The sequence below is a fragment of the Exophiala xenobiotica genome (genome assembly GCF_000835505.1).
Source record: "Exophiala xenobiotica strain CBS 118157 unplaced genomic scaffold supercont1.6, whole genome shotgun sequence".
In the NCBI taxonomy this organism is placed as follows: Eukaryota; Fungi; Ascomycota; class Eurotiomycetes; order Chaetothyriales; family Herpotrichiellaceae; genus Exophiala; species Exophiala xenobiotica.
The window spans coordinates 1,772,969-1,788,871 of record NW_013562489.1 but is presented as its reverse complement, the minus strand read 5'-3'; the positions used below and the strand labels follow the sequence as shown (position 1 = coordinate 1,788,871).

General features: G+C 51.2%; 5 protein-coding genes across 6 annotated transcripts; 3 read left to right on the top strand and 2 right to left on the bottom strand.

Moving 5' to 3' along the window:
- Positions 1-397: 397 nt before the first annotated feature.
- Positions 398-2,224, bottom strand: PV05_09924. Of its 2 annotated transcripts, XM_013456311.1 has the most exons (3): positions 2,133-2,224; positions 1,934-2,079; positions 398-1,887 (listed from the first exon to the last, which is right to left on the bottom strand). In XM_013456311.1, exon 3 carries the CDS (start codon positions 1,309-1,311, stop codon positions 637-639), a length of 675 nt encoding a protein of 224 aa, XP_013311765.1. In that variant the 5' UTR covers positions 1,312-1,887; positions 1,934-2,079; positions 2,133-2,224; the 3' UTR covers positions 398-636. The 2 variants fall into 2 exon arrangements, with proteins under 2 accessions (XP_013311765.1, XP_013311764.1); XM_013456310.1 differs by lacking the exon at positions 2,133-2,224 and having other exon boundaries at positions 1,934-2,128.
- A 2,352-nt stretch (positions 2,225-4,576) lies between these two features.
- On the bottom strand, positions 4,577-5,081 carry PV05_09923 (uncharacterized protein; the record flags this gene model as incomplete). Its single annotated transcript, XM_013456309.1, is given in 2 exon segments — positions 4,577-4,669; positions 4,689-5,081. The coding sequence occupies 2 exon segments, from the start codon at positions 5,079-5,081 to the stop codon at positions 4,577-4,579; spliced, it is 486 nt and encodes a 161-aa protein (XP_013311763.1).
- Positions 5,082-7,706: 2,625 nt separating this feature from the next.
- PV05_09922 (uncharacterized protein) lies at positions 7,707-8,579 on the top strand (the record flags this gene model as incomplete). Its single annotated transcript, XM_013456308.1, has 1 exon — positions 7,707-8,579. One exon carries the CDS (start codon positions 7,707-7,709, stop codon positions 8,577-8,579), a length of 873 nt encoding a protein of 290 aa, XP_013311762.1.
- A 121-nt stretch (positions 8,580-8,700) lies between these two features.
- PV05_09921 (uncharacterized protein) lies at positions 8,701-8,982 on the top strand (the record flags this gene model as incomplete). Its single annotated transcript, XM_013456307.1, has 1 exon — positions 8,701-8,982. The coding sequence occupies one exon, from the start codon at positions 8,701-8,703 to the stop codon at positions 8,980-8,982; it is 282 nt and encodes a 93-aa protein (XP_013311761.1).
- A 4,830-nt stretch (positions 8,983-13,812) lies between these two features.
- Positions 13,813-14,886, top strand: PV05_09920 (uncharacterized protein). Its single transcript, XM_013456306.1, has 3 exons — positions 13,813-13,951; positions 13,999-14,200; positions 14,249-14,886. The coding sequence occupies exons 1-3, from the start codon at positions 13,870-13,872 to the stop codon at positions 14,379-14,381; spliced, it is 417 nt and encodes a 138-aa protein (XP_013311760.1). The 5' UTR covers positions 13,813-13,869; the 3' UTR covers positions 14,382-14,886.
- The last annotated feature ends 1,017 nt before the right edge of the window (positions 14,887-15,903 follow it).

Below are 15,903 nucleotides of genomic sequence, written 5' to 3'. Positions count from 1 at the left end.
CTCCTTACGGCCACGATTTCGCGACGTATTAATGGGATAAATAATCCGAGACGAGACCGGGCTAGAAGGAGAGGGAGATAGTCACCCAATCCAGACACGAGCAGCGACTATTGTCCGAGTGAGGGTAAACGGGGAGTACGGCGAACGAAGCGAGGTCAGTAGACGGCAGAAGAGGATAATGACTTAACACGATGGAGGCGTCTGGGCAAGTCGTGGTCGTGGATCTTCGATCGATTTCCCGACCGATCTAAAGCTGCCGTGCGATCGCGTTGGTTCGTGGTCCTGGCACCAAAAGCTAAACCCACCGAAACATCCGGGCCTAGGACTCGTAGACGGAGGCAGGATGCTCTTTACAGAGGAGATTGTAGATTTTAACAGAACCAGGGAACGATCAGCCTTGTTACCCGTCAAAAAATCTCGGCATTGATCATAACCTACAGAAGTCCTATGGCAGCTTTCTCACATCACTAATTGGAGATCTCTTGGTCGGTAAGTCAAAATCACTCAAGCGCATCCACCGATTCATAGTTCCCAATAAATACTCGTATCCCCGTGGTCGTAACAGAATCTCTGCCCGTACGCTGCGTCATTGTCCCAGAGTCCATCGGGCGGAAGTCCCACATCATCAGAGTCGCACTAGACGAACGGGTAGTGGCAAGGCGATCGTGGAGCTAGTTGTGTCAACCATCGCGAAAGGCTTTCGTTGTGCGCATGACCATAAGGCCGCCTGGAGAATAGGTTGACTCGTATGCTAGATGGTGAAAGTTTGAGCTGACAATGCGATAGGTGGCGAAAGAGTATATGCGTGTTGTTGGAGACTGGTTCCTCTTCATGGATGGAGTGACGGTAGAACGTGCTCCTTTTGCCCTCAAACACAGGATAATGGCCATAAATCCTGACGGATCGGTTGTCGTGCGAGACAGAAAAAGCAAGAATCTCCCGATGCAGCTCTTTCTCACGCTTCCCAGGCCGGAACAGTGTCACGACTCCTCGAACAGCGAGAGTCATATTGTGTGCATTTTGTCGATCGGCCACCATCGAGGGCGGCCGCACCCGCACTTCACTTCGCCCGAGAAGAAGGGGAAGTACATGAACCATGTCCCCATGAAGAAGGTGTGAGTAAGTTCGCCTACAAACGGCTGAAGTTTCTTCAGTTGGTCCTCCGTAGATGCCGGGCGTTTGAAAGCCTACAAAATAATCTGGTTGAGGTCGTGGCTTGGTGATAGGAATGGCATCATTCCAACCGTCATTCACGCTTTCAATGAGAAACCTTAGATGCTTTGCCCCTCGAACAACTAATGAATTGCGCATAAGGCACAATGAGTCTTCCAATGTCCTGAAGGATCTTTGCTTCTTTTCTGTCCTGGATCATCTCGCAGGTGTTTTCGAAGAAATCGTCCTGAAATAAGGAATACTCGTCAACTGCCTGCTCGGCTTCGAGCAAAGACTTATAATCTTTCTTGCTATTTCTGCTGTGGGACTTTCTTCATTCCGGCCGACGTATTTGCCCATAAGGCTCCCTGTGGCCTCAAGAAGCGACCTGTAGCATGGTTCTTGATACGGAGCACTCTTCTCTTCCCTAGGCTTCTGGTCACTTGGTATTGTTGAAGCGGGCGTATTCGACTCGCTATCCGATCGTTTTCGACAAAGCGAAGCGGTGGATTCCTCTCTCGGTAATAAATGGTTCATTTCGCCTCTTTCGTTGAAGTATTCTCGCGGCCAGTGGTATGTCTGAGTCCAACATGTAACAAAATCAACGCTCTGAACCGGGGGCGTAACACAAGATGTTCGCGGTCTTTTCGAGGAGGATGGTTTGAGTTGGTGTTCACTCTCTCGTTTCCGCTTCCGGGCCTTGGATGGTAGGGGAGTAGGTGGTGTGTGTGTACTCTTTATTGGGTCAGTCTTCCATCACAAAAGAACGTTGGCGGCTTACCTTCAGAAGTTGAACGTCGCTGGCTGGAGAGGGCAGAGGCTGCTGGCCGGTATTTTGCTGAATCTTATGAATCTCAAGCAAGTGTTCCGAACGGGCCATCCGTTGAAGAAGATTTTGCTTCTTGGTAATTCTTGGAGAGCGTTTCCCTTTGGTGGGTCAGTTGAGCACTGCGCAGATGGGAGCGGGTAGATGAACTTGCTCTTGTAGCAGCTTCAGTGACTGATTTGTGGTCTTCCGAGCGGTTACACTGTCTCGAGGTGCCACGGGTGCTCGAGATAGGGAAGGGTTAGGCAGTATCATGTGGTTGCATGCGAAGTGGGCCGTCGCAGTCTACATAAGCGCCGAGACTACGTGACATGTGACATCACATGAGAAGCAGACAGTTGGGTCCCCCGGCTTCTTGGCAAACATATGATGCAACACCTCTAACATTTTCCCTCACGCATTGCAAACCCATTCCTTACGTGAGCACTCACAACATGGTGATTGGAACAATTGGATGTAATGTGACGAGCCGGACTGGCCAACATCGTGCTTTCGGGGGAAGGCAGATTCACCTCTCCTCGGGCCTTCTGTGAACGAGCGACACATGACAGCCGAGGAGCTGATGGACTTTGACCGTTACTTTTCGAAGCTGTTTGCCTCTGATGCCGATTACGCATCAACACCTGAAGAGGTCAAAGACAGATTCATTAAGTCCGGTAGGTTTACCACTGGATTATCGGCAACTTATAAGAAGGCTCATAAGCCGATGATCACTGCGGAGTCGTCCAGGTCGCGGTCTGGAAAAATTGTGAATGGTATGCGAATCCACAAGCCAAGTGGTGAGATACTGTGACTCCGTTGCAGGACAAACACTCAAAGTGTTTCCGTCCGATAGAAAATGGATAGATGTGGTCTTTAATGGGTCAGAGAGAAAACATCGATGATTTGACAGGGTATAGGAGGGGCCGATATCTTCGTTGGAGGTCTGTGGCTGCCTGCATAGTCACGCCTTTAACGATGACCGTAGGGAAATTGTTCCATACGCCAGCACCTTCCATCTGCAAAACCGACGACATTTTCCCACGCGGCGAGCTCATCGCGCCGTGTCACTGACTTCATGACCAGATGTCCTAAAGCCACCAGCCCGAAGTAAAGGACACGTCGTCAATTTCTCCGTGCTATTGATGTTTGATAGCGCTTCTTTGATCCTATCCCTCGCCTCTACTTTGTTTATATCGTAGTTAGATTATAGTCTCCTAGTAGCGCATCAATAAAAGTATTTCCCCTAGTCATCGTCGTACTTATCGTATATATTATATTCTACTGGGATTAAGTGCTTATAACGGTAGGTTACCGGAAGTAGGTAATAGTATTTGATTCCTCGATGAGTCCAACCTATAAAGCATAGCTTACCACAGGGTTCGACGATGTACTCGACGACCTAATCCCCTAGCCGCGTAGGCCCCCGCCATCCTTAGATCTCACTTAGGAGTCCACGAATTTTCGAGATTGGTTCGGCCAAGGTTGTCCTGTAAATATATCCTTACGGACAATTCGATTGACTCCGAAGTCGAACTGGGTCCACCCGTACTGATGATCGTACTTAAGGTTCGTGTCGGTGCTATATGGCCTGGCGGTTAGAGCAGATGCGAAGGCATAGGCTACGCAACCTAACAGTTCCGCGATGCGTGCAATGCTCGAAGCCAGCCTCCCTGGCGGCTAGCGTCTGCGCCTCCGTGGTGACTAAGGTCGCAATCGCTCATTCCGTCTCATTCCCTCGTCCTTCCACTGTATATGGGTGCCACTTTGCATGTACAAAGAGTGTGCTCTGTTACCTTCGGCCGAAGCTTATTGGAATGGCTGTGCGAAGTGGTGATAGCTTAGAGTGAAGACTTTACTATGCTCAACCCTTCTCGACGTGTTCCCGCCCGCGGAAGTGAGAGACCAGGCCGCATTTGCAACATTAAAGCACGATCAGGCGCTTGTGTCTACTGTCGCTCACAGTTGATGTGGGAAGGTCGCCTCAGCAGGAATTTCCACAACGTCCCACCACCTTGAAAACAATCTGGATTATCGCGACGGAAAGAAACCGGCATTCACGCAGTCACCCGAGACTCTGTGCCACCTATGAATTGGAGAACCTCTGATGTCCTTAAATCTCATGAGCTCCCTATGGTAGGATCACCTGGATGGCCCGTAGCTGGGAGCACAAAGATGTCCCCAAACGACGGAATAATTTCTGCATGAAAGGGGCTGTGAATGGCCGTTGATTCGTGACATAAGCGATTGCACAGATAGCTACCCAGGAACCATGATAAACGACAGGTAGCCTTCCATAACCCAATACCACATGGCCGTAAGCAATGACGGGTAAGTCTCTCGGATTTGAAATCCACCCCGACTAGTCGTAAACTCCTTCGCGTCATCCATCCATTATTCCAACCAAACTGCAAGCTACCGACTGATAAGTTACTGCCAACGATCCAGTCCATGGAGCGAGGCGGCTATCACAAACCGCCCCTGGCAGGCTTGACTGGTCAAGGAAATGTGGCGGTGTGGTCGAACCGCTGTCCCAATGCATCGCTCCAGCAAACACTTCGGCTGTTTGGCATTCGGTAGGGCCAGTGCACGAAGTTGCGTCATGAAAAGCTTCCAGATCTAGGTATGGATCGACGCCATGATTGCCGTGAGTTGGAATGTCTGTGTCTGGTTGGAGCCTAGCAATTGTGTGGATAGGCCTACACGCCGATGCTTGAGGCGTCAGTCGCACCGTTGAAGGAGGCATGTCTGTATTGAGACTGAAGTTCAGTTCGCTCGGCGACGGTGAAGGTAGGAAGGGGCTAGCCAGGGGTCGTTGACTGTACTTTGATGGACTGGCTAAGGACGATTGCGAGATTGAGGTGGCAGAATCGCTACGAATAGAATCTGGTTCGGCTGGAGGTGTTATCGTTTGGTGACCTCGGCTGTCGTGTTCATGACTTCCTCCGGGTCGGTCTGGTTGTTTGGGGCCGTCGAGTGTCGGTCCCGACAAGTGAAGGCCTCTGAGAATGGCATCCGTGGTAACCACGCCAGTTGACTCATCAGGAACATCTCCTGGGAAGCTTGCCTTTCGCCGGCAAGCCCAATATAATCGTTGGAGTGCATCATCCATGACCTCCCTCATCTGACAGTAGCTGATGAGAGTTGTCAGTCGTCCCGCTTTCAGACCGCACAAGGTGGGATGTACTCACTAGGCCCTGGCCTCACGTCCCCTCGTTGCAGTGTATGAACGGACACTACCACTCGCCTTGCATGTACGGCATTTCATAGCTCCATCAACACTGTCTTCTGGTTAGCCCTCAATCCGTCAGGAAGAAGCAATCGCTTGCTTTTGCTTTTTTGAGTCTGCAACGGTCACAGGCACGACGTGTTCGCCGTTTCGACCCATCTCCACCACCATTTCCATCGGATTCAGACTTTGGCCTGGGCATTTTCATTACAGAGCCGATGTGTAGTTGCAATAAGGGCCGGGGTTCCAAGCGCACGACGGAGTATATCAATAGAACAAAAAGCGACATCTAAATCGAAGTTTACCGAGGCAATATCGGTCTTTGATCAAAGTCTCAATTCTGAGCTGTTGACATCATTGGCAATCTGACGAGGCCAAAGGGATGTACGGCTCAAACGGGGAAAGTAATAGTGGGGCGAAAGGTGGAATCGCAAACGGATAGCACCGCCTTCTCCAGCGTACGAGCCTCTAAAAGACGATGCGGTCCTCACAACTAGCCACCCTCTGCCGCGTGTTAGAATGATAGCCCAGGCCGCCGCCACCAGTAACTAAGGCAGTCGATCGTGGCCCCATGGCCATGGGCCTTTCTTCCAACCATAGGCTGACGATATGGGTTGGTGGGGCGAAGAATAGGCCAAGAGACCATTGGCTTGTTAAGAGCGGGAGGTTGATTCAGAGGCAGTCGGAGAGAGTGAGGATAAGGGAAAGTGTGAGGAGGCAGGTTCAGCAATCTAGGTGGGTGGCCCAATGAGAAGGGTTTGGAACTTGATCTCCGTTGCAAAATTCCGAGGGCTGCTTCGAGTCGAGACCCGGCGGACACTGCGAGATAGGCGAGGGGACCGGCACCGTCTGATGCCCATTTTGCACAATGACATAAATATATCCAATGAACCGCATCAAAGTCCATCTGATTCGAATAGCAAATCCATGGCTTTTTCAATGTACTGTCTGCTAGAAGACACTCTACCACTACTTATAGTCTGTACACAGTGTTAGCTACTCAGTAACCAGAGTTGGCACATTGTTCCGGCGTCTCCTCCACTCTTTGCATCCTCATGCCTCTCTTGCCTTTTTGGCCACCTTTTCCCCATGCCTCTTCCCTGGCCACGCATGCCCGTTGCCGAATGGGCAGGACGAAAGGCCACATGCAGCAAAAACTTCTTGGCCCAAGCATCCTATTTTCGATTTTCCACACTTTCCGACTTGCCCCCCTGATCTTTCTCACCCTGATGAGGTCATGGTGATCTGCGCCCTAAGCAATGTATGTAACGGGTTATGGAGAGACCCGAAAAGCGGATCGTTCGTGTCCAAGACCGTATGGTATTTGTGATTATATAATGAGAGGTGATGCGCATCTTACACTTGACATGATTGGTAACAGCCGTGCTCAGCATTCATCGACCTAGCCAATAGCGATCCACTGGCGCTCCACATATGGACAAAGAATCTTTCCCAACGTATGTTTGGTGGAAACCAGGTTTGCGTGCCTCTGTGGCTAAGAGCTTCAAGTAAGCCGTATCGCTTCGTTCTAGCCGATTTTACTACTTGCGGACGGAGGATTGAAGAACGGTCCCGAATTGGCAGCCACCTAATGAAGACCTGATTTACATCATTTCGATTAGCATAACGTAGACCAGGCCTGGAACAAGCAGGGGTGTATGTCGCTACGGAACTTTGATTCGTCTAGGTTGTTGCCATATTTCTTAACTGCATCACAAACAATTGTGAATCGTTGGGAAATACGGAGGAAACCTGTGGTGTCACTGCGTTGCACGGTCTGAAGACTGGATAGGTTGGACTTGTGCCAGTCTTCACGTAAGATCAGGTCATCTACCTCGGCATGCGTAGGATCCACAGAATACCATGCGACGAATGGAAGTGTTTCCCCTTCCTAGGCGGGTTGACGTGCCGTCGCTGTGACTGGCTGATGGTGATGGAACATACGGCGCTTGACAATCAGGAACCCGTCATCCGTCGGCGGCTCTCCGAGCGAAGGACGAACTTGCCCCGGAGGTTAGGGCCATTAGGAATACGGTGCCAATCAGACCCATCCCAAAAATGGAGGGCGCAAATACCTCGGATGAGCGGGGCTTTGCGCATGAGGTCTAAAAGAGTCTGGCCTCCATCAGAAAGAACATTAGGGGGGAAGTGATTGCTGAACACAGGTCAGCAATACCGCTTAACAATTCTGGACCTCCGCAGATGCAATGCTTGCCTCACAGTCTCCACATCGTTCAGGCAACTGATCTATGAATTTTATGCGTGGAGCTTCATGGCATTTCAAGTCAAGGGCTCCAGCCCGGCCCCCGTTTGCTAGTATAATAATGAGCAGCATTCTCCAAGTCGACCTTCCGCAGACGAACAGCGATATTTTGGACTCACGCGGCCCAGTATGGAGTATTCTGATATGAACACAGATTATGATATATCGTCCTTCGTGGACTTTGGAATATGGGTTCGCTTATCAAGCAACTATTGTCAACGGTGCTAACTATGAATTGACAGTCTTACGATGAAAGCATGTTCCAACCTTTCCAAAATGAAGTTGGCTTGCGGGCACCAACAAGCCTTGATGCCTGGCCTGCTCAATCGGAACCATATCCCGATTTTCCGGTGACTTTATCTTTCGACCATCTCGATGGCAGTAATTCGGTTGCGCCGCCTAAGAACCCTGACCTGGTCGACTTTATTGCATCAACACAACCACAACTCAGCCTTGCCACACACCAGGGTCTCTCATCTTCTCGGATGGTCCCTCGACAAGCACCGGTGGAGTCGCCAACACAAGACACAGTCGCCCCTGGTCTTCTAAGTCTTGACAGCGGACCTCCTGCTGAAGGGACCGCCAATTCGCTCAATACCTTGAATCCGGCCGATAACGAGGAATATAAACGACTGCTAGGCACCAGCGAGATACAGAGAAAGACCTCTTCAAGGTGCAGCAGCAAGCACAGAGCTCAATCTCGGGACGAGAAGCCATCCTCCAATCTCCAAGCTCATAGAAAGACCAGTCGATCTCCGTCGTCCAGTGACGGCGAAGACTCGGCGAGCGCTCGAGCTAAACACAATCATTCCGTGGTCGAACGTAGATATCGAGATAATCTGAATGGCAAAATCACCCAACTTCATCACACCTTACAAGCAATTGAAGCCAATCCACGATGGCGGAGTTCCATCTCGCAACAGTCGCATCCGGCCAGGAGAGTTCGGAAGAGCGACATTATGATGCGAGCTATACAGTACGTCCACTCGTCGGAACTTGAAATGCGCCATATGACAGACGAGATTCGTCACCTGCGAGACCGGGTCCAGGGCCTCGAGAAGCTCGTCAAATGCGATGACTGCGTTTTGGTCAAAAGTTTACGAGGTCTGAGCGTCAGACAACCTTGCTGACCACAAGGATCATCCCTAGAGAGGTATCGATGGCCAAAAGCATTTATCGTGATTAAACAAAATTCTTCAACCAAGTTCCCCAACCATTCGAGTATCGAGATGCTAAGATCGAAATGTGCGGATGAACCTGGCGGACACCTTTGTGGGCACGGTGCCAGCGGCGACAGGGCCACCAGCGGCTGTGTACGAATCATGGACCACGCAAGGTTTCAGATTTTGCGTGCTTGAAAGAAGTCCTTGCGGCAACAAAGTGGCACTGCTCAAAACTGCTTTCGGCAAGCGAGGGCGTGCGGTACCGTTCGAGGAGATTCACGTGGATGGTGGTTGGGTTGGTGCTACCGAAGACTGGATTCGCTTTCGAACCTGGCAATCGCAGCCGCAAGCGACACGAAAACTGTTGTGAAAAGCCTCGGCCTATTATTGTCGTCTTCTATGCCTTTACGAGTATTCAAGACTGTTGAAGCCAAATTGCGCTTTTTGATCGCACGCAGCATTCAATGCCTGCGTTTGCGGGTCATACTTGGTCCAATCGTGATTTGCGCATACGACTCATGTTGTAATGTCTTGTTCTGCCTCTAGTTGACCTATCTCGACCAAGATAATCTCCACTGCCTCGCTCGCCAGTACGTGTCCATTCTCCTCATCTTATGCCTCTGACCGGATCATCATCGTCAAATACCCGCGAAAATGGTGTTTGTCTTAAACGTCTCTCCTGTATTCGCAATCTCGTCCTGGACAGAGAATAAATTTTCTGCCTCATCCCATTCCTCCTCGCTTCCGGTTAGGGCTTACGATGTATCGAGCACACACGAGTTACTTTCCACATTGCAGGAAAGTTCTGCATCGCAGCGGTAGCTGTTGCATACACCTGATGGGGCGTGTTGCAGGTATGGAGATCGAGGATCGCGTTCATCGCAAAAGTTTAGGACGATTGGCTCTAGGTCTACGCAGTCACCAGGATCATCCTACCGATGCTGGCCGAAAAAGTGCAACAGCTGTGAAGGAGGGAGTTGCGCACGATTCCAGGGGCTTTCCCCCAGAGCCAACTGCGCTGCAATGATGTGCTTGTTGTTCCGAGCTCTCTGGAATAACATGACGTCTTGTTTCTTGCCATAGTACCGGCCACGCCCTTGCTGAGGTAATCGTCAGGCTCAAAAGGCACCTGCCAAGCGTCGCTGCGTCGTAAGGACAAGGATCGATCAAGGAAAGATCAAGAGAACCAGGTGCATAAATGATTGCCATGTGGCACAACCTTCATTGTATAACGCCGGAGAAGGAACACCTGACGTCAGGAGCCTCCACGAAAAATCGATACGCACCGTTCTGTGCCGCAACAGAGTCCGCGACAGCAAAGTCGAAACAATTCCCCAACACGGGCTGACGCGTCACAATAATCCATGCTCAACAGCATTTCAGGACGTCTAGCGACCTACCCATTACAACGATTATAGCCTAAGCTATCTCCAAAGCAACTTGCATCGTGTAGCCTTTCCTACGAAGCCGACGACTATTTCTGCCGCATCTGTGACCTGACCATAATAGTGGAAAAGAAGGCAAAGCAGCATAAATAGAGCAATGATAATATCCTCAAAGCGTATAACCAACCCTACGTACTCGCAGATACAATTCACGACATAATGTATAGCTTCACGGATCGTTCTCCCGCGCGCTTCTATATTTCAGAAAGAGTCTCAGAAACGATCCAATATTCCAGTCCAGTCTGATTCGTCGGGTGGTTCGTCGGGTAATATTTCCCGAGTTATATAATCACTTGAATTTTCTAAGCTTAGCGAGCCTATATACATTCTTCTTATCCTTATTCTTATCCTTATTCTTATTAGCATCCCAATTCTTAACCATTCAGTCGACCTAAGTTAGCATCTTAAAGACGCTATCACTATTCTCTTAGCAAGATTAAGATATAATTAAGTACCTAGGTTAGGCAACTACATTCAAGGGTTAATAATATCATCGTACATATTGCACGAAGCGAAGCTAATAAAGCTATAAGCGTTCAAGCACCTCGAAAGGCAGCATCACCACCTATACTAAATGCACCGAACTCGGGAAGACTTGTATCATAAGCGACGTAAGCTATCGTAACCGTAGATATAATCCTCTGGACTATTCGTATTTAAGGCCGAACGACGTTAAGAAATTTCTATAGAACCTTTTCTAGGTTCTTTATAGCGCTAAAGTCGGTTAGATAGACGATTTGTTCCAGTATATTCGTAGCGAGGCCTCGCTCGAGGAGGTTCGATCACGTCTTAGTGAAATCTTGGGAAGCATGAGCAGTCCTGGGGCTAAGGATCAACGATAGCAGCAGGGACGAAAAAGGTCCCTGGTCTGGCGCTCCATCGAAGATAAGTTGAAGTATCCATCAGTGGCAGTCCAAATACCAATTCCTGCGTCGAACCTCCATATCATCCGTATCTTTATCGTATCTACTGACAGTGTCGCTTGTTGCTGCAGTACCTTCAGTCCGAGGTTGCTCTTGCTCGTACTTTTGCTCAGGTGCAAGTTTGACCTGCAAGCTACTGTATAAATATTACGCTAGGACAGCAGAGATGATCAGGAAAGGCACCACAGGATATTCCACTCCGGTAAGAAAACTACTTGGTGTTGAGTCAAGTCATCCCGGAGAGCAATATAAAAGTGGTATTAATATTGTCGTTACTAAGACTAGAGGTCGCACGGGTGATGCGTCTGAACGTGTGAGCAGCCAATCTGCTGGGCACGTATCCGTACATAGTATGCAAGTTGTCAGGTTTTTGAGAGAGACCTGCAGTAGAATTCACCGGCACCCACATGGAGCTCAGAAAACCGCCGCTGCGACAAACAGGCCACGTTACCCGGTCAGGCAAGTCGAGGAGCGGAACGCCAACCCGGCTTGGATTTGCGCCATGACTGCAATCACCGATCTGGGTCACCTTTCCTGACTCGCCGAGAGCTGAGACGGGCTGTTGTTGCTGCAGCCTAGAGCTGGACTACTTCTTAAGACGGTAAAGGAGAAACTGCTAGCGAGGGCGGTCCTTAAAAGAGAGTGTACACAGGAGGAAGAAAAGCACAGGAATGGTGGGTGCAGTAAATTGGTGGTGTCCTGCTGTGCATTCGACAGGACTACGAAATCGGCCTGTCCAGGGGTACGGGATTTGCAGGGATGGCTGCCACATGAAAGAGTTTTGGTGGGTACCTCGTAGATCCGACGGACGCCTCGTAAATTTTTGACACCCAGCAACAAAGGAAAAGATATCCGACTACATCCGTAGTAGAGCGTCGCACATAAAGTATCGGGCGGCCCCTAAAGTGATGCTCGGAGGGGATGCAGGGGCTTTGACGATTGACCCAGGGTCTATGCCAGTGAGGGTAGGTGGAAAAGGGGAGCCAGACCACGAGGTCGTTAGGCAGATACGGTGCTGTCAGTGGTGTTGCGCTGCATCAATTGCTGCCCCTTCGCCTACTGTCCAACATATGGTGATGCTCCTCCTTGGATTCATCCCGGTCGATGATTTGGACAATTTACCACATAGAGTAGCGGGAAACCACGATAGACGACTATGTGAAGAATTAGCAAGTGTAGTGGAGAAAAGGAAGCTAGGAAAGGGGGCTACTGCACGTCATTCGTATTGTTGCTTGTGTGACATGGATGTCAAGAACACAACTAGTGTCCGGTCCCTCTTGGTCGTCGACTCTCGTCTCGACTTGGACGTCGATCCTCTGCCACATCCCTACCTTCAACTGCTTGCTCGTTCGAGGCGAATAATGCCCACCACCTTCTGCCTATCGTCCCAACTGTCGGCGTCACTGGTGGGCCGTCGACACCAACCACATTTCTTCCTCCTGACTATTCTTTTTCGTTCCTGCATTCCCCGTCACCTACATCATTCGGCAGCTCAAGCTCTCCTTCCTGCAGTGTGGCCCCCCTCGTTCAGCAAGATCCTTAACGTGTCTTCACCATCTCTTCCAGTGCCGAATCACCTCGCGGAGCTACTTTTTAGCCGTGATTTTGCACGCGGTCTTCGGCCACGCTCGTCTCATCGACCCGGGTCATCGCCCATGTGTCATCGAAGCGTGATAAACCCCATACCCGCATCCGGAATATCATCGCATGGCTTGACCGCACTCGGACGAGATCGCTTAGACCGGGGAACCTGTGAGTCGGGGTCCCCATCCTCGGAACCCTGATTTTGCCATCGTAGAGCCTGTCATAGCCTTCACGGCACTGGCTTTCTGACCATATGCACCAAGCGCCCACCACCGAACATTCGGGACCTAGAGCCAGGACGGTAGTGGCCCAGTAATGCATATCACTTTTTGCTGGGCGCTAGAGCCGGATGTGAACGTATGCGAATCCATCTATGGCCTGGGCGGCGTCTGTACGTTATTCGATGGGTCTCCATCCGGGCGGCACACTTTTTCTGCCAACGGCCGGACGGCGGCGGCTTTAAACTCACCCCTCGCCCACATCTCCCACTAGGCCTGCACATCTCACACTTGCATCAGACCGATCGACGGGCTGCTGGACGACGAACGGCCAATGCATTGGACCAGCGTGTTCAAGCACTAGCCAGATTCCGTGGCCAGCCGGCCCCGCCTGAAGAACGGCCTTCACTTTCGCGACGATCTGTACCTCTCGACTCTTCGGTTCGGCAGCACCTTGGTCCACTTGTGGCCCATTCCGACCAGGTCCCGTCTCCTAGTCTTTCTTTCATTAAGCGACTTGTCAACCTGCTGTCATCCGAGGCCGTTCCTTACTGAATCCAGCATTGCTCCTTTGCAGCGTCATAAGGCTCGTTTCCACCTGCCGACAACTTCTGAGCCATCTTTGCACTTAAGAAGTTCCCTTAATCCTTCGACTTTCCCCGCTAGAGAATACTTTCCATACCTACTCACCGCAAGAAACCCCCCCTGTGCCTGTTGGCTGACTTGCATATACCTCCCTCGGAAAGGACTCCCTGGTCAATTGTCGCGGACCCACGCAGAGTAAAATAGCAGGCCCTGTCGGAATTTCTAGCACCTCCGTCACTGTGGACTCGAAATTCGCTCGCTCGTCGGAGAACGCACTCGAGTCGAGACCTGTGTAATACCTGGTTGGTCAGCTACTGGCACACCTTCGAACACTGTCGTGTTTTCTGGTCCAAATGTCCATCTTCTGTCCTCCTCGATGCATTGACCTGCTGCGCCCATAACTATATGTAATATAGCATTGGTGCTACCACCAAGTCATCATTCGAATCGAACCAAGCACAGCCCTTCGCCGTATCCCGCAATCCCGATTGCGACCGCAGGCATGGACGACGTAAACAAGGCCAAGCCAACGCTGCCCTTAATCGCCACTCTGATAGGCGCCGTATCAGGGCAGGCTCAAAAGCGTAAGTCTGCCAGAAAGGTCATGGCCGGCTAAGCTAACGGAACGCAGAAAAAGACAATGAGCTTTCGCCTGTGGTCGGTTATCCTCCGCGCAGAATATCGGGGAGTTCTCAAGGACTCAACACAAGCCCTAACAGGCTGCATGTTTCAAAAAGTCCACGCCATCCTCCTCTCCCCTCACCAGAGCTGCCTCCAGCGTCGGATTTCGACTTTCCGCGGCTGTCTCCCACGAAATACTCGCCAAAAGTTGGGTATGCTCGACCGTCACCTGCGGTCTATTCGCTAACCGATGCACCTAGTCGTATCCATAACGACCTGCTTATTTCTATGAGTGCAAATCCAGACCGGTATGGTCAACCAACGTCTATATATTCTCCCCTTAAGACCGACGGACCGCCACAGCTATATCCTCCGATTGCGGATGTACCTTAGTCGGCCTTGGCACGTACAAAGCCAGTATCGGACGATATACAGCTCGATGGACCTATTCGAGGTCACCCACTCGCACCATTTCGCGATCCGTCATCCGACGCGACGGCATACAACAGCCTCACACAGCAGAGACCTTTGCTCACCAATTTCCCGTCGCCCATAGCTGGTTCGAGCTTGCCTCCGATTGAACCGCAAATGGCGCCCACCTGGCAGCATCACCACTGTTACCCGCCTGCAAATCCCCCAGCTTACCCGCAGCCGCAAGAGCGATATATTTACCCGAACTATAACAAACCATTTTCTAGACCAAGCTCCCTCAAAATTCATACACATTCCCACACGGGAGAGAAGCCCTACCGGTGCAATTACGCCAGCTGCGGAAAGTGCTTCAGTGTGAGGAGCAACATGAAAAGACACGAGAGGGGCCACCGAGCCCAGGGCCAAAACGATGCAGGAAATGGCCCTGGTTCACGCAAAGAATGACGTTCGTAAGGGGCAAGTTCCAAGCTCATGAAAGAAGAGCTGTGAGACTACCCAACGTCGTAATTGTGGCAAAGTCTGTTGGATCACGGAGGAATGTCGAGCAGTCACGGTGCATTCGCAGGCCGTGCGATACCTTTCCAACAATTCGATTTCTGGTATACGACGGGTGGGGAATTGGCTCGCTTCCACACGCGATCTGTGAAAATTGGCGCAACATAGTACGTTGGTTAGTCTGCCACGAGGCATTTTGCGGATGCGAGAGGATGTGCACGAAAGCCCACCCATAGGGCGCCACGTGCGTCCGCAGCTACCAGCGTGCTGGGGCACTTGGGGACCGAAGGGATGGGACTGGTCTCAAGCACAAGCTGCATATCATGCATCTGGTTTTCCTTTCTTCTTCCAGCGGGATTTCAATCAAGTCAAGGGCCAAGACCCTGAAGGGCATCTGGGTGGAGCCGAGCTCTAGACCACGCCCCACCTGGTTGATCCGTCCCTCACCAACCTCGAAAGATATGTCCATGTCGTCCGATAGTTTGATGCCGACCTCACCACCGTGAGCCACTAGGCTAAGACGGGACAAAAAGAAAGTGAGTTTCTGATTACCATAAGACCATCGACTTCCGGACCGAGCTCCAGCGCGGGAGTGATGAACAATCCGTCGTTGGTCGCTGACCAGCTCGAGCAAGGTTTGCAGGGGCGGTCCCCTCTCTTCTTCATCCTCCCCCTCGATTTGGATGTCCCCGAATGGGAACTGCAGCTCGAGAGTGAGATGGCCTGATCGTCGCCTCGCCGTGCATGTGCTCGACGACGTCATGAACACTTCTTCGCGGACCTTTGCGCTTGGCATGATCTCCCGTCTCCCTAGTCTCCCTAGCCTCTCCTTCTTGGAGCGAGGCGAAATTGCGTTCGCGGGGAGATGCTGGCCGCTCGTCCGGGTGTGACGGTGATGGTTCAGATTGATGCGCCATATGTTGAGCTCGTTCGCAAATTCAGTGAGCACGAGCGTCTTGCCTGATCGGCTGATCCCGTGCTATAGCAG